The 19,006-nt window shown below is 44.7% G+C and overlaps 1 protein-coding gene across 1 annotated transcript; it reads left to right on the plus strand.

Moving 5' to 3' along the window:
* The first annotated feature begins 396 nt into the window (after window positions 1-396).
* On the plus strand, window positions 397-7,872 carry NRM (nurim). Its single transcript, XM_066584851.1, has 2 exons — window positions 397-476; window positions 5,874-7,872. The coding sequence occupies exon 2, from the start codon at window positions 6,003-6,005 to the stop codon at window positions 6,858-6,860; it is 858 nt and encodes a 285-aa protein (XP_066440948.1). The 5' UTR covers window positions 397-476; window positions 5,874-6,002; the 3' UTR covers window positions 6,861-7,872.
* The last annotated feature ends 11,134 nt before the right edge of the window (window positions 7,873-19,006 follow it).

A 19,006-nucleotide genomic window follows, 5' to 3' on the forward strand; every position in this document is an offset into this window, starting at 1 on the left:
TTGGTTGCCATTTCTTATACTACTGAAGTAAAATGAAAGCTGCGCTGTGATTGGTTGCTATGTCATACTACTACTGAGGTAAAATAAAAACTGCGCTGTGATTGGTTGCTATGTCTTATACTACCGAAGTAAAATGAAAGCTGTGCTGTGATTGGTTTCTATTTCTTATACTGTTGAGGTAAAATGAGAGCTGTGCTGTGATTGGTTGCTATGGGCAACAAAGGCAGATTTTCTTTTAGACTGCTTCTATTAGTGTGCCCTCCCTGTATAAAGCTCTGTATTTCTTGCCAGTATTTTTGCACAGCTCTAGTGGAAGCTCCCCCTAGAGGCCACTTACATATTTTTGTCCCTCTGCAGCCTCCATACGTCTTCAGAAAGGAGAGGCCAAAGTGCATTGTGGGAGGAAGATGCCTCATTTTGCAGATTATGTTGGGCGGGAGAGGCAGACTCCTCCATCTTCTCCCTTAGCAGCGCTGGTAAGGATGAGAGGGCAGTGTGCCACTAGTGCCTGGCACAGCTGCAGGGGCAGAGTGTTACATAGTAGCAACAAGCTGCAGCAGCACCAGCTGGAGTATTAGATGATGGGAGGTGTAGTGCTGCCGCTTCTAGGAGACCGTATCAAATGTGGGTTTGGGTCCGGCAGCTCAGCAGACAGCGTCACACATGATAGATACATGGCTCAGCAGACAGCGTCACACATGATAGATACATGGCTCAGCAGACAGCGTCACACGATAGATACATGGCTCAGCAGACAGCGTCACACATGATAGATACATGGCTCAGCAGACAGCGTCACACATGATAGATACATGGCTCAGCAGACAGCGTCACACGTGATAGATACATGGCTCAGCAGACAGCGTCACACATGATAGATACATGGCTCAGCAGACAGCGTCACACATGATGGATACATGGCTCAGCAGACAGCGTCACACATGATGGATACATGGCTCAGCAGACAGCGTCACACATGATGGATACATGGCTCAGCAGACAGCGTCACACATGATGGATACATGGCTCAGCAGACAGCGTCACACATGATGGATACATGGCTCAGCAGACAGCGTCACACATGATGGATACATGGCTCAGCAGACAGCGTCACACATGATGGATACATGGCTCAGCACACAGCGTCACACATGATGGATACATGGCTCAGCAGACAGCGTCACACATGATAGATACATGGCTCAGCAGACAGCGTCACACATGATGGATACATGGCTCAGCAGACAGCGTCACACATGATGGATACATGGCTCAGCAGACAGCGTCACACATGATGGATACATGGCTCAGCAGACAGCGTCACACATGATAGATACATGGCTCAGCAGACAGCGTCACACATGATGGATACATGGCTCAGCAGACAGCGTCACACATGATGGATACATGGCTCAGCAGACAGCGTCACACATAATGGATACATGGCTCAGCAGACAGCGTCACACATGATAGATACATGGCTCAGCAGACAGCGTCACACATGATGGATACATGGCTCAGCAGACAGCGTCACACATGATGGATACATGGCTCAGCAGACAGCGTCACACATGATGGATACATGGCTCAGCAGACAGCGTCACACATGATGGATACATGGCTCAGCAGACAGCGTCACACATGATAGATACATGGCTCAGCAGACAGCGTCACACATGATGGATACATGGCTCAGCAGACAGCGTCACACATGATGGATACATGGCTCAGCAGACAGCGTCACACATGATGGATACATGGCTCAGCAGACAGCGTCACACATGATGGATACATGGCTCAGCAGACAGCGTCACACATGATGGATACATGGCTCAGCAGACAGCGTCACACATGATGGATACATGGCTCAGCAGACAGCGTCACACATGATGGATACATGGCTCAGCAGACAGCGTCACACATGATAGATACATGGCTCAGCAGACAGCGTCACACATAATGGATACATGGCTCAGCAGACAGCGTCACACGTGATAGATACATGGCTCAGCAGACAGCGTCACACATGATGGATACATGGCTCAGCAGACAGCGTCACACATGATAAGATACATGGCTCAGCAGAGAGCGTCACACATGATAGATACATGGCTCAGCAGACAGCGTCACACATAATGGATACATGGCTCAGCAGACAGCGTCACACATGATGGATACATGGCTCAGCAGCCGGCGTCACACGTGATGGATACATGGCTCAGCAGCCGGCGTCACACGTGATGGATACATGGCTCAGCAGCCGGCGTCACACGTGATGGATACATGGCTCAGCAGCCGGCGTCACACGTGATGGATACACGGCTCAGCAGCCGGCGTCACACGTGATGGATACACGGCTCAGCAGCCAGCGTCACACGTGATGGATACATGGCTCAGCAGCCGGCGTCACACGTGATGGATACATGACTCAGCAGCCGGCGTCACACGTGATGGATACATGGCTCAGCAGCCGGCGTCACACGTGATGGATACATGGCTCAGCAGCCGGCGTCACACGTGATGGATACATGGCTCAGCAGCCGGCGTCACACGTGATGGATACATGGCTCAGCAGCCGGCGTCACACGTGATGGATACATGGCTCAGCAGAGAGCGTCACACATGATAAGATACATGGCTCAGCAGAGAGCGTCACACATGATAAGATACATGGCTCAGCAGACAGCGTCACACATGATGGATACATGGCTCAGCAGACAGCGTCACACATGATGGATACATGGCTCAGCAGCCAGCGTCACACATGATAAGATGATACATGGCTCAGCAGAGAGCGTCACACATGATAAGATACATGGCTCAGCAGAGAGCGTCACACATGATAAGATACATGGCTCAGCAGAGAGCGTCACACATGATAAGATACATGGCTCAGCAGAGAGCGTCACACATGATAGATACATGGCTCAGCAGACAGCGTCACACATAATGGATACATGGCTCAGCAGACAGCGTCACACATGATGGATACATGGCTCAGCAGACAGCGTCACACATGATAGATACATGGCTCAGCAGACAGCGTCACACATAATGGATACATGGCTCAGCAGACAGCGTCACACATGATAGATACATGGCTCAGCAGACAGCGTCACACATGATAGATACATGGCTCAGCAGACGGCGTCACACATGATAGATACATGGCTCAGCAGCCGGCGTCACACATGATAGATACATGGCTCAGCAGCCGGCGTCACACATGATGGATACATGGCTCAGCAGCCGGCGTCACACATGATGGATACATGGCTCAGCAGCCGGCGTCACACATGATGGATACATGGCTCAGCAGCCGGCGTCACACATGATGGATACATGGCTCAGCAGCCGGCGTCACACATGATGGATACATGGCTCAGCAGCCGGCGTCACACATGATGGATACATGGCTCAGCAGCCGGCGTCACACATGATGGATACATGGCTCAGCAGCCGGCGTCACACATGATGGATACATGGCTCAGCAGCCGGCGTCACACATGATGGATACATGGCTCAGCAGCCGGCGTCACACATGATGGATACATGGCTCAGCAGACAGCGTCACACGTGATAGATACATGGCTCAGCAAACAGCATCACACGTGATAGATACATGGCTCAGCAAACAGCATCACACATGCCAGGCCTAGATACACAGCTTAACAGGCAGTATTACACATGAAAAGATTAGATACAGACGCTCAGCAGACTGTATCGCATAAAATAGGATTAGATACAGCAGTTCAGTGGACTGTATTACACATGATAGACTTGGATATAGTGACTCAGCAGGCAGTAATCACACATATTAGGCTTAGATACACAGCTCAGTTGCCTACTGTCCCTAATTTTGTAATGAAGCCTCAGTAATGCCCTTCCCTTCCTTCCGCTCCTCACCGGGTTCTTCCAGATGAGGCTGGGTCTTCTCTCCAACTTGGTAGACAATGATGGGACACAGCGCAGGGCGGTCTGCACCCCACCAGACATGTCCGCTCATTGCCCTATGGCTTATTGACACAACTGTTACCCGTCCCTGTCATGTGGGAGAAGTGAACCCACCAATCTTAATATTGGGGTCCACAAGTAAAATCACACTTGAGGACATGGGAGAAATCCCCAAGAACTTCTCCAATAAAAGAGCTTTCATCATCTGTGTTGGGGATCCCCTTTAATTAGAAAGAAGTATTAATGAGTGTAAATGTGAAAGTAAGGAACATCCATCACTGTGACGTAATCGGGCTTATAACGCTCCCTGGAAGTTCTATCAATCTACACAGTGTAATATTGAGTAATCCAACCAGATTCAGAGCTGCATTCACAATTCTGCCAACTTCATCTGCAGTACAAGCTCACATCTCCCGGAGGGTTCCTGCTGGCTGAGTGTGCGGGGCTGTTCACATTAGGAAACATTATGTTTAATGTAGCGCATACGTTAAACGTTCAGGAAAAGAGTGAATACAAACGAATGCCGTTTTAAACATACCTGTGAGCTTTTAGAATGGACAGGTTAAACAGCCATACGCTTGTATCCATTCTTACGTTAAAAAAAAAACACTTTTTTTTTTTTTTACTCTAACGTTTTTTTACTTGAAATGTTGTAGTTGAATCCTTTTTTTGCCTTTAAGGCATTTGATAAAACATAATTAAGCATATAGGAACGCACAGCCAAATGTTTCCATTGACTATAATGTAAAAAGAAAATGGTTTGTGTTTCTGCGTTTTGATGAGAAAAGAAATCATGGTATGCTATGGTTTTCTATCTTGCAAAAAAAAAGTACGGGCGGGTTCCCACACGGCGTATTCCCGGCGGAAATCTCGCGGTTTGGCGACAGCGAAAGACCGAAAGATTTCCGCCTGGAAAGTGCTGCTTCAAAACCCGCGGCCACTATAATTTTCCCTCGGCGGTATAAGAAATGTGCTCTGATTGGTTCCTATGGGCAACACAGACAGATTTTCCTTAGCTTTGGCTACTTTTCCGCAGCCCACTGTTTATAAGTCAGTTATACTTGTTAGAAGAAAAATTTACCTCTGTTTTTGATAGTTTTATAAATCTCCTCAATGGTCTTTACTCAGAGAGATGGGAGCTCTACACATCCTGGAAGTATGGCGTAGCCAAGAGCTGACATACCAGAGATCCCTCACCGTCCTTTTCTAGGTAGCAGCTGAAGCCTGTGCTAGGCTGTAAGTGCCAATAGGAATTGTCATAAGTTCCTCCTGGATGACCAATGACAACTTTTGAGACCCGTAGACCAAGCAATGAGCAGTCTGCCGCCAAGGAAGGGATAGTGGGAGGTCTAAGGAATTCAAATTCTGGGGAAGTGCAATTTTAGGAGAGGAGGGGGTGTCAAAATTTGGGACGAGCAAAGTTTTCAGATTTATTTCGGCATAACCCCGAAACATATATATTTAGGATCCATCTCGAAACATGATCTACCAAAGTATAAGATCGAGGCAGCATCAGATAAATTATAAAACCATACTTTATTCCTCCATAATAAAATAGCTGGCAACATTTCGACCTATACAGACAGGTCTTTATGAAGCTTAATCCATCGAGCTCGATAAAGACCTGTCTGTATAGGTCGAAACGTCGCCAGCTATTTTATTGTGGAGGAATAAAGTATGACTTTTTAATTAATCTGATGCTGCCTCGACCTTATACTTTGGTGGATGCATTTGTTGGTCTTCATCCGGACGAGGTCTGGCTGTGCATCTCCCACCTTGCCTAGTAAAGGTTGGAACACCAGTGGACGACTTCTGGGTCTGCATATGCTGCTAAGTATCTATTTATTGTTTACAAAACGTGATCTATATCATGTCTTACCATGTGTTAATTGTTTGCCTTTTTGCTTATTGTTTCCTAGTTTCTCTCACCCTATTACTCCGATCAAGAAGGTATAAAGGGTCTATCTGCCTCTCAGCGTGCCACGGGGCATGATATAGCAAGAACAAAACCTTGATCAAGTGCGTTAGAGTCTACAGAATATCTGAAAATGTCATCAGGAGATTCAGTCACTAATCCTGGTTCTCCGACGCCCTCAAAACCAACCTGCCTTGCTCTGGGTGTGGTGTCCTTCCTCTGCTTTATGGCGGGGTTTAGCACCGGGGTAGAGTTTGTGCGCTTCCTGTCCTTCGGTGCTATATTCAAGAACATCAGTGGAGGACTGGAGGACGAGTCTCCGGTGTTGTGGAGCGATGCTGGTAGAGACGTTGCGTTCCTGCGTTCCCTTGGGATAAACGTTGCATTGCTACTCTTATTTGTTGTCCAGCACAGTCTCATGGCCTGGCCTGCAGTAAAAGACACAGTTGTGAAGGTGTTTGGGGTACTGCAAAGATCCGTGTACATCCTGTGCACCGCTGTGTCCCTCCAGATCTTGATGCGCTACTGGCAGTCCTTCCCGCACGGACCCTATCTTTGGAATGTCTCCACTGCTCCCTGGAGCACTTGGCTTCCCCTACTGTGCGCTCTCCTCCATACTATATCGTGGTTCCTCATATTCAGCGTCCTGCTAATCTTCGACTACGCAGAACTGATGGGGGTCAAGCAAGTCTATTACCATTGCCTGGGAATGGGTGACCCTCTTTCTCATAAGTCTCCTCGTGCTGCCCGGCTCTATGCCCACCTCAGGCACCCCATCTATCTGGAGTTATTGGTCATCCTCTGGGCTGTGCCTTCTTTTTCTCCCGACCGTCTGCTGCTCGCCTCCACACTTACCCTTTACCTCACTCTGGTCCACCGCCTAGATGTGCTGGATTACACCTACCTCCGTTCCCAGCTGGAAAAGAAGTTTACGCTCTTCTCGCGAGAGGAAGCGAGCTCTGAGTACAGTGCGTCGTGGAAAAAAGACTGAACAGGGAGGGAAGTTTTACTGCGGGTGTGTAGCATGCAAGGCGGAGGAGCTAGACTTCTTTCGGTGGAGCTATAATTAGGCTGCATTGATGTATGGCGATTTTTGTGACACCAAGAATGAGATTTTGGCTGTAATAGCTGCATGTAAATGGTCATAATGATTGGATTTGGTGATGAGACCTTCTGCCATCAGATTGTTGGGTCTCTCTGGCTCACGATTATGTAGGGTTTACCTTTCTAAGATCAAAACAACTGTTTCTGATCCCATCCGGCCTCTTCAATGTCCAGATACTTAAAGGAGCTCTTCACTTTCAATAGAGATGTAGTTGAAGGCATTGGTTCCTTATCTTCTGTGCAGGCATAGAAGGCACCTGCAGAGACTGTATTCTTCATAGTCCTATTGAATAACTTTGGCTTTGGTCGCCTTTACTTATCCACGTAAATCCAACATAGAACACATCAGCGCTTATAATTCTGCTGGCTCTTCAGTTCTGAGCTCACATTTCCTTGCAGCCTCCTGCTGGATCATTATCTGCTTAGAGCTTGCTTTACATTATAGGACTTTTAAAGTTTCTACAGTGTTTTGATTTAGAAAAAAAATTAAAAGTTATAGGAATCTTCTCAATTGAACTGTCTGAAAGTCCGGACAAAAAAAAAAGATCAACTTAACGGGTACGAGAGGATGAAAAAGTGCAGCAATAGAGACAGTGCATTTGGCATGGAGATTTACAGCCAGCCGTGGATCAGGAACTACAGCCTAAAGGCACTTCAGATTGTGGACTTTTTTTCTACAACCAAAGACATTTCTATTGTTATATTTTTTCTACTACTAATATGGGGCTGTACGCAGCCGCCTGGCACTGTTGTGTGTAAAGTTGTATTTTTTTAAACATGCTGAATGTTTTTTTTATATTTAAACTTTGCTATAACCATGCTGTGTGAGATTTTATTTTAGATTGTCTTGTAGTTTGATCCGCGCTTTCTCTTCAGTAAATTCTTTTACAAACTTTTAATACAAAGTGTTGTTTTTTGTAAACGTTTATGTTACAGGGTGGTGTACAATGAGGAAAATAGTGCAAAGTATGATGCTATCTACGGGATGCAGTAGATAATATCCTAAGGCCTCCCTCACACAGATTGTTGTTTTTTTTTACAGCTTTTGGTGCTGTCTTTTCAGCGCAGTACTAAACGCTGTACAACGCTCCCATTCATTTCAATGGGGCTGCTCACACAAGCGGCAAGATGCAGCATTTCGATGTATGCTCTGTCTTTACCCATTTTCGGCCCTGCGTTGCCCATTGAAATGAATGGGCAGCGGTTTCGGTGTTGCAGAAAATGCGGCACAACTTGGTGCCGTGTTTTTGGCAACGCTAAACTCCCTAGCTACACTACCTGAGGGGGAAAAAACAACCATACTTACCTGGCAGGTAATATCGGGGACTGTCCAGACCTCTGTGCAGGCTGCTGGGCACTTGTCAAGCTGGCAGAGGATCTTTTGCTTGCGACAGAGATTAAAATCCCCGCCTCCAGTAATAGATTACTCTGATTGGCTGAGCACCGCTGAGTAACAGCCCGCTCAGCCAATCACAGCCAGCACTGGATGCTACAATGAATGGCTGTGATTGGCTGAGCGGGCTGTCATTTAGCGTTGCTCAGTCAATCAGAGCAATCTCTTGCTGGAGACAGGGATTTCTAATCTCCGTTGTTAGCAAAAGATCCTCTACCGGCTTGACAAGTGCCCAGCAGCCTGCACGTAGGTCTAGAGAGTCCCCGATGGCACCTGCCAGGTGAGTATGGATTTTTTTTTATCTCAGTATCCTTGGCTGCGTTTTCAGCTGTCACATTGGATGTCCTGTCTAAACAGGTAGAGAATTGGATGCATACACAGGTACAGTAAGCCCCAGGGAACATCTGTGGGCGTCCCATTACCATTCAGCAAAAAGCTGCAATACATGCGGTCTTATGGAGAGCTTGCTGTGCATGTCCACTCAGACCTGTGGCGGGATCCCACTTGTTCTCAGTATTGTTCCAGAGTCACGCTACTGCCAGTAGCTGTCAGGATCAGCAGAGGTAGATTCATTGTGCCAAACACTGACTTATATGGTTTGACCAAATCTAGAGGCAACATCTGAGGTGCATCGGTCTTCACCCCACCAATCGGCATGTGGATTTCGCTGAGCAGGTCTCAGGCTGTTGCTCTGGTATTGGTTTCAGTAATATAGCAGCTGATGCTACTATAGACCAAGGCACAGTACCTGAGGTTATGGATAGGAGTGTAGCCACACAATCTTGAGTCGGAGAAGGTAGCACATATTTGGAACGAGGAACAAGCCGGAGGTCAGCACACAGAATAAGTTCAGCACCGTACAACAGTCCAGAGGTCAGGACAGGCAGAAGCATGGTCACTATAACAAGTCAGGATCAGAAGTGGAGAAAGGAACAAAGTCAGGAATAACTGAAGTCGGGAACCGGAGGATTGGAACACACATGAATAGCACCTTAAGCAGGATCAAAAGACCACAAACTTCCATAGGGGAAGGATGTCGGATAGACAAGGGTGCTATATGATTGTCAGGAGAAGATTTTACCGTTTAAGTGCCCTCAGGTCCACCGACAGAGTGAGCAGATACTGGAGCAGGGCTTCTGCTTGGAACAGGAGCAGGATGTGTGCCGCGACCACCGGAAGAGGTAAACTGTAACAATGGCAGGATCCTTTAAGTACAATGTGAATGGCCAGTTGTGAAGGAGCGTTAATGTGGCCATATATGCAGACAGAACTCTTCCTGTATATATATATTTTTTTGTAGCAAAAATAGGATCCTAAACCATGTGAACAAGATGCAATAGCAACCGCTTCCTTAGTGGCTTATGTACAAAGCCTTGATAACAGAGTATATCCTATACAGCAAAGATTACGAAAATAGAAACTCCCAACCTCATACATTGACTTCCAGCCAAGGAGGCAGCAACAATTAGCAAAAATAAAAAAAATTACCTGGTTCGATGAATTCAGCCAGCAACGGTATTGCCTTCAAACAGTGTATGGTCTCCTCCGCAGAAGAGAATTCATGGGCACATCTGCACCTACTAAATTGCTTCCTGATCTTTCCCATGCTGAAATATTCTGCTGAACTTATTTGACCAATGAAAGGTTGGAAGATCCCAACACTGCGGTCCACCAGCATGGAAAGCTTGCCACTAACTACAATAAGTCTATAGCACTTTATAGAAAAAACAACCAATCCTTTGTAAGAAGTTGATCTCCGTTCAACAATGGAGCAGTAGAACAAATATTCTCTACATTTCTGGAAGATCATGGCCTCTGATGACATATTTGAAGATTGATAATATGGGTTGAACAGCACTGCTATTGCAGAGTTGAGAGACTTAGGAAACAAACATTTTTGTGGAAATTTCCTGACCAAAATGCCCCAGAATTATGGAAAAAGTTGCATTAAATGAGTGGAGTACATGGTGTGTGCCAAGTTTAACCCCATATGGACCACACATGGTAAATATATAGCGCTTGGTCCTGGGTTTTAATCCCAACTAATAGCAGAAGTTTGGCACGGGATTTAACCCTCTGCTCTTGCAATCAAAGAGCAGGTCAGATTCTTGGCTGTCGGACATAGCTGAAGGAGAAGTCAGAAGCATGCATCCATGTTGAAGAGTGAAAATGGAAGTATTACTTCCACTATGCTACCTGGCAATCACGTGACCGCCGGGTGCCCTCTGACACAGCAGAGCTGCAAGGTCCTTGCAGACCCTGATCAGCTCTGCTAATGACTATTGTCATTACAGGGTGATGTCTTTCCCTGTAACTGGGACTGCTATGGATGCTGAAGCTACAGTGGAAAAGTGTGAAATAAAAAAAACAAATTCAATGTGAATAACCCCCAGAGGTCTTATATGATGTTATGGGGGACATAGAAGGTAAAAAAATAGTTATGAAAATAAGTTTAAAAAATTACAGAATAAAATATAAATATATGTGTGTATATATATATATATATATATATGTATATATATATATATATATATATAAAATGACCAAGCAAAACTGTCGCCATGTGCGACATTTAATACAAAACTATACAAATTATATGTCAAAACATCCGAAATAAAACGAGGAATACATTCATGTGCTTTATTTTAGTGTACATATACTAATTTAAAAAATAAGACTAAAGAAATGAGAAAAAAATTAAGTGAAAGATGATTTTTAAAATTAGCCCTCTATGTCAGAGAAAAAAAAACTGTACAAATAATTTTGGTAGCTAAAGAAAAAAAAAACGGGCCATAAAACCACCACAAGGGTAAAATCCTTAAAAAGTATGTGGTCTTTTAGGACCAAAATAATCTGGTCCCTAAAAGGTTAAGTAAAATAATTGGGTAAATGATGTCACCCGTGAGGTGGTGTAAGGAGGAGAACAATGTCTGTCTAGTGCCAAATGTATCACATGGACTGTATACTATTGCCTCTGCTTGTTCTTGGCCTGACTGCGCTGTGCCAATATCTCATTTGTGATTCGGTTGCCTTCACAGAGATGTTGAAGTGTAAAAGAAGGAAATCCTTTTCTATAGGTTCTCCATAGAAGCAGTGCCCGGATTTGCTTTAATGGATTTGGGCTCTGGCCACTGCATCAAAACTAATCCTACAATTTACGACTACCTAATTCGCCATGACTAAGAGACTCATCAAGGGAGAACCAAAAAGAAAGTCGAATTAAGTAGATATTTCAATGGATGCCATACCATATCCAGCACCACAGGATCATATGAGGTTACCCCTTCAACATACTGGTTTAACAGTGGAACCTACCAAAATGATGGGACCTGCAATTTGGCCAGAAGATGAACACGCTCTAAACTGGAATTCGCCTTTAATACTTGCGCTTTGCTTAAGATAGTGCAGCTGCCAACCAAGCAAGAAAGAAGATTATATAAGACTTCGTCTTGCATCAGCCTCCAAGAATTGGCTTCCACTATCTACAATCTCATTTCCTGACCATCATTAGTTCCACTGAGAGGAAGCCTGACCTCCCTCCCCCATGGTTTCTGTTCTATTTATACACGTTGTTGACTGTATACGGCCCTTATGTCATTATTTTTGACTTCACTTGATTTTTTGTGACTTGCTTGAACATACAAACGAATATTTTGCAATGAGTGTCTCGTATCAGCACACGTTCTTGACTGCTCGTTTAGTGGAACGTGAACAATGTTCTTCCCTTGCAATGATTTCTATCTTAGCAACGGTTGTAGGACGAGACGCCCTGCATTTCCTTCATGCTTCACGCGCTTCACTAATGTCAGGACTGAATGTGACAGGATTCTGTGATGCCGCGTTTGCACTAGAGATTCTTCTTCGCTGGTTACAGACTAAACAACGAATGGAAACACCCAAGAGAAATTATACTTCATCTCCCTTCTCTTACACTTGTTTTTAGGTCTGGATCAGAATAAATTGCATCTGCCTGAAAGAGTACATAGTTTATAAAAATATTTGACAGTCTGTCTCATGGGCGTACGCAAAGGCAGGCGGGCCCATTGCAAAAATAAAATAAGCCCCTTCCATTCTGATGAAGACCCCTGATGAGCTGCACAATGACAGTACTTGTCAGCCCCACCCCAGGCAAATTCTGAGTGTTGTCCAATATTGTTTTGCCCTTGCACTACCATATTTTTGGAGTGATGCATATCTGGGGACAGAAGGAAGAAAAAGTGTTGGGGTTGTAGCTGCAGGGGTGCAAAAGGGCAGATCAATTAGTTTGTTTACTGTAACGGGGGTGCATGTGTGGTTGACATGCTTGCTACCGTTACCATTCCTCCTATCCTTCAGTTAGGCTACATAGTTATTATGCGTATGTGGTTGACAACGACCTTAGGTGGCTACACTATGTATTACATGCTTTCTTCATGTTCCCGGCCACGTGGAAGGCAGAGAGCAGGCTGACGTCAACATTACTACTTAAGGTTGTTTTGGAGCTAGCGGAATTTAGCGAGGTGACGCTAGCAAGCTGTGATGTTTGGGAGTGTGGTAGACGGTACCTGTACCAAGCTACTGACCACAAAGCTGCTTCTCACACCTCTATGTGGGTGGGATGGTGTCCTGAAGTAAGTCTTTTACATCCGGAGGGAAAGAACAGGGGTATTCTCTATAACATCTTACCTTGAGGATCGATACCAGCCTTGCTGAAAGCTGATCGTGCGGCCGTCATCTCCTTCTATGACTACTATGTAACCGTGGCCCTTTCCATTTGTTTGTAAGTGCTCATACTAAGCCTGTTGGTACGGCTGGCTGTCAGACCAGAGACTGTTATGTTTGTTATCTACTGGGTTGTCATGCCTTATTCACTACAGAACTATTGGTTTTGTTCATCTTGGTATCAACAAGAACTGTTGTATTGTTGCATTATGTTAAGCCAAGTTTTGTTAAGAGCAAAATGGTGTAACTACCTTTTGAGTACATACAGCCCTGCAATTGGGCGTATTACCGGAGGCAAGGGGAATCCTGGCCTGAAGAAGAGGAGGATAGTGAGCGTTAAGCCCCATTCACACGCAACGATTATCGCTGAAAATTTTCTCAAATTATGTCTTTTGAGCGATAATCGTTGCTTGTAAATGCTACCATAATTTGCTTTTTGTCCAAATGATGATTTTTAGTTGATTTTAAAATCCATTGTTCGGCTGGCCAGCTAATAGCAGGGATCACACGCTGTGATTCTCCACGGGAACGGTGATAACATTGTATTTAGCTGCATTCCCGAGGCAGAACAAAGGGGCTGTATGCAGATAACAGACCACCTGTTGTTCTCTGCATACAGCTCAGGGAGGCTCATTTACATGCAAATTAAGGTAATAAGTGCCTATTAGCAGCTTATGCAAAATGATTGCTCAAACTGTAATTTTCCCTATCTTTTGAACAAATTTTGTGCCATCATTTTGTGTGTTAATGGGGCGTAAGGAAATGCTTTTTACCCTAAAGATGCATCCTGTGGCAATGAACCCTGCCCCAGCTATCCCATCTACTGGGATCCAAGTGACGGTTGCTCTGACGTTACAGCCCCCATGTCCCCTGCTGCCCAAGGGCTCTAGATATCTGAGAACCATTACATTGCAGTGAAAACTTAGACCAGGCAGTTTAAAAAATGTATCACAGTTGCTCATGCTGGATGATAAACTTTATACCACCTATTGATTGGCATAGTTTGTGCCAATATTTTGGCACAATTTTCTTGTACATTATGCACTTGAGCCATGCCAATTTTCTGCTAAGTCATGCCCCTTTGTTGATCAAGGCGCAATGGATTATTCTTTTTGGCCCATTTGCTTCACAGGTCTAAATTTTGATGGAACATTGTGCTAGAAAAGTACTAACTTTTGGCACATTTTTACAAAAAGGTCCAAGTGCAATGACGTTCGTCAGTCTACCTCAGTGAGCACAGGTCTGAAGTAGCATACAGGAAGCAATTTAGAATTAGTAATGGTCAAGCAATGTAATGTATGTACACAGTGATTCTACCAGCAGAATAGTAAGTGCAGCCCAGGAGAAAATTACAGGATGCATCTCAGGATCAGTACAGAATAACTGATGTAATATACGTACACAATAATTCCACCAGCAGAACAGTGAGTGCAGCTCTGGAGTGTAATACAGGATGTAACTTGGGATCAGTACAGGATAAGTAATGTAATGTATATACACTGTAACTCCACTAGCAGAATAGTGAGTGCAGCTCTGGAGTGTAATACAGGATTTAATCAGTACAGGATACCTAATGTAATATGCGTACACTGTTACGATCGTGTCAGCAAACTAAGCACAGGGGCCCACATGATCGTGCCCAAATAGTAGCAAGTAGTAGTATAGGTTGTATGCACGCACACGGGAACACGGGATTCACACGGATCTCAGGCAACTGACCCTGTGCTACAAGAGGGATGACAGCGGCCCCTACCTAAGTGCGGACATCGCCCCAATAAGAGGGCGGCCCAGGGGTCTTCAGAACTGGGCCCTAGCTGATTCTAGGAGCCACGCCACAGAACAGGAGACATACACATGCCACATGACAGGGACAGAACAACAGGATAAGCAGAGCAGAAAACACAGCATACAGCAGCCAAAATGCAACCACTAGTAACAGGTGATAAGCTGAATATAATACCAGGTATTAGTTGACATTTTGTAGAAAACGTGGAAGCTAGCAGGCCAATTTCACGGCTCCTGGTTATACCGCTAGTCCCTACACTAACCAGGAGTCCAGCAGAAATGGACACAGTTCACACAGAGCGCTGCAAGAGGACAGGACACAGATCGCAGGTCATACAGCAAGCTAACCCAAAACTGACAATATAAACGTACAAACGGACATGAACCAGCAGGACACAGATCACACAGCAAGCTTGCAACAGGAACAGGACAACAGGACAGAGCACACAGAAAGGTGCATCAGTAACAGGACAGAGCACACATCAGACTACAACATATAGTGAATATTAGACAGACTCCACCCAGAGCTGACATGCACACAGATGAAACTCACAGCAAATCTATGTGTCCTCATAACAGGGGAAATAGACAGTCAGCTACACAAGCTGACATAGGGAAGCATGTCAAGTTACACCAACTGACACACAGAGCAGACAGTCAGCTACACAAGCTGACATAGGGGAGCATGTCAAGTTAAACCAACTGACACACAGAGCAGACAGTCGGCTACACAAGCTGACATACGGAACCATGTCAAGTTACACCAACTGACACACAGAGCAAGACATAAGACGTTTGAAGGCCGCACCTGTAAAGGGGGAAGGAAAAGAGGGCTGCATGTACTGCAGACTAGGACTACAGGTGTCCAGACCATCTATAGGGAAGCGGAGAGAAACAGACCTACTTACATACACAGTTCTGAGTGGGAACAAGGCAGATACCTCCAAACAGTACAAGACCCGCTTCAGACAAGGATTCATGACTGCTCACTATGGAACCCAGCCAGAGACTGGCAGGAGCAGGGTTTATATGTGAGCACAGACTCAGGAGATTGGCTAGCAGGAAGTACCACACCCAGCTAGCTCAATCAATTAACACTGTGAGGGCTGTGCTGCTAGGAAGCTTAGAACTACAGATCCCAGCAGCGCATGTAACATACACAATATTTCCACCAGCAGAATAGTTAGTGCAGCTCTGGAGTGTAATACAGGATGTAACTCAGGTTCAGTACAGAATAAATAATGTAATGTATGTACACTGTGACGCCACCAGCAGAATAGTGAGTGCAGCTCTGGAATGTAATACAGGATGTAACTCAGGGTCAGTACAGGATAAGTAATGTAATGTATGAACACTGTAACTCCCCCAGCAGAATAATGAGTGCAGCTCTGGGGTGTAATGCAAGATGTAATTCAGGATCAGTACAGAATAAGTAATGTATGTACACAGTGACTCCACCAGCAGAATAGTGAGTGCCGCTCTGGAGTATATTACAGGATGTAACTCAGGATCAGTACAGGATAAGTAATGTATGTACACAGTGACTCCACCAGCAGAATAGTGAGTGCAGCTCTGCAGTATAATACAGGATTTAACTCAGGATCAGTACAGGATAAGCAATGTAATGTATGTACACAGTGGCTCCACCAGCAGAATAGTGAGTGCAGCTCTGGAGTATAATACAATATGTAATTCAGGATCAGTACAGGATAAGTAATGTAATGTTTGTACACAGTGACTCCACCAGCAGAATAGTGAGTGCAGCTCTGGAGTATAATACAGGATATTACTCGGGATCAATGCAGAATAAGTAATGTAAGTAGTCAATGACTCCAGCAGCAGAATAGAAACAGTGAGTGCTTCTCTAGAGTATAATACAGAATGAGTAATGTAATGTATGTACGCGGTGACTCCACCAGCAGAATAGTGAGTGCAGCTCTGGGGTATAATACAGGATGTAACTCAGGATCAGTACAGGATAAGTAATGTATGTACACAGTGACTCCATCAGCAGAATACTGAGTGCAGCTCTGGAGTATAATACAGGATGTCACTTAGGAGCAGTATAAAATAAGCAGTGAGCTGTACTTGCAATGTAACTCAACTTTGTTTGTACACTAATGTTATATGTAAACTATAAGGCTGGGTTCACACGCGGCGGTTCTCCCGGCGGAAATCTCGCGGTTTTTGAAGCGGCCCGGCCACTTGCTTTTCTGTTGCGGCCGGCGCTCCATAGAGGAGAGCGCGGCCGCGACGAAAATAAACAAAAAAGAAAAGTAAATAGACATGCTGCATCTTCTGAAACCGTGGCTGCGGACTTACCGCAGCGGATTGGCCATCCCGTGTGGACGAGATTTCTGAGAAATCTCGTCCACATGGCTGGCTAATCCCGAGATTAGCGGCCGCGGGCGGATTTGCCGCGGCAAATCCGCCCTGTATGAACCCAGCCTAAATTGAAATCCAGAATAAAAGCTATGCTGTAAATGCATCTAAAATTAGGAATCCCTCTTAAAACTGTAAATGCAAATCTAAGCTGTGGGGAGAGATATACTGCTGACAAACCTGCTGACTAGATCCACTAGCAATTAGAAGAATTTCAGCTTTGTCGTACAAGATGTAAATTTATTTTTGCACCCAATTATGATATTTTGGTATGAGACTGATGTGGACTAAATGCTGCAAAGTAAGGAATTTTTTTCAAAATAGAAGTGTTCATAGTTTATTTTTGTCAATCAACAAAATGCAAAGTGATTTAATAAAAGAGACCCCTGTTGGCAAACAGGATCCGTCCAATGATGGGTCCAAACAGGGCCGAATGGACTCCATTGACTATAATGGCGTCCGTTCGTTTTCCACCGGCATTTTACCGGAAGAAAAAGCGCTGCATGCAGCGCAATTTTTTCCAGTATTTTGTACCGGATCTGTGACGGAACCTTGGACTGGAAGTTCTAACGCAGATGCGAAGGCAGCCTGATTTCCATGTCACTAGAGAACTTTGCAACTCGTCATAAAAATACCCTCACAATGTATGTAAGCGACACGTGTGGTATGTAACTGCGGCATGATGAGCTATTGTGTCGCCCCAGTCTGCTGCATCTGTATGTACGGAATCTTTATCCTCAGCTGAACCTTTCATATGTATCCATAGTCATGTTGTTTACACGTTCTATTTTTTCTCTCTCCTTCCCTTAACCTACATATTGTAATGTTCTTCTCATGTATCACACAGACTAAATGACGCCCAGTTGGGTATAACACAGCAAGCAATTTATTTTCAGTGGCAGCTATTAAGGCACAATTACTCGGATTCCAGAAATGGTTTCACTGTATAAACTGCGGTTAAATAGGATTTAATGTCTTCTTAATGGTGTCACTGGATGATGGTGGGAGGGTGGAAATAGTGATTGAGGTTGTTGACAATTGTCAGGAGATAAAAAGGAGGATATTTACCCAGCCGGTCTGTAATACACTTGGCACATTTCTGACAGAGTGTAATGATTCTCCAGTTATTACACTTTTTATAGTCTGTGTTTACAGTTTAGGTCTTTCTTATTTTGAGGATCACTGGTTAATGATTGCTTACTGGCATTAGGACTTCATGTCTTAAGGCGCTATTAATTAGCAACTAATGTACAGGACTTTCAGATCGTGTTTTTCCTATGTGTTCTCTAAAGGAAAACAAATGTAAAAAAAAAAGGCTTCTCTATGCAAGAAGGCTTGTTCTTAACAGAAAAAGCTTTAGCGCTGATTCTTTACAGGAAAAGCAGTAATGCTGCATCTCTGTTGTTAAGGGTTTAAGCTGGCACTACACTTTAGATATACTTACAGCTATCCCTAATAACATCTTTCCATTCCCATGCATATATACGCTTGGCTCAACTGAGCATTCATGTGTGGGGAGAGGGAGGTAAGCCGCTGCCAGATACCTCTGGTGGAGTCTTATCTTCCTTGCAAACAATAGGATCAGGCATATTGAAATCTGTCTGACCTTCTTTCCCAATATTTGCCATCACAAACGGGTTGGGAGAGACCCCTTATACATTAAATAGTTGGCCAAAATCATCAGATTTGGTTGATATTAATATGTATAGCAAGCTTAACCACTTAAGGACCAGGGTGTTTTGGTCCTAAAGGACCAGGCACGTTTTTGGTAT

The sequence above is a fragment of the Eleutherodactylus coqui genome, chromosome 12 (genome assembly GCF_035609145.1).
Source record: "Eleutherodactylus coqui strain aEleCoq1 chromosome 12, aEleCoq1.hap1, whole genome shotgun sequence".
Classification (NCBI taxonomy): Eukaryota; Metazoa; Chordata; class Amphibia; order Anura; family Eleutherodactylidae; genus Eleutherodactylus; species Eleutherodactylus coqui.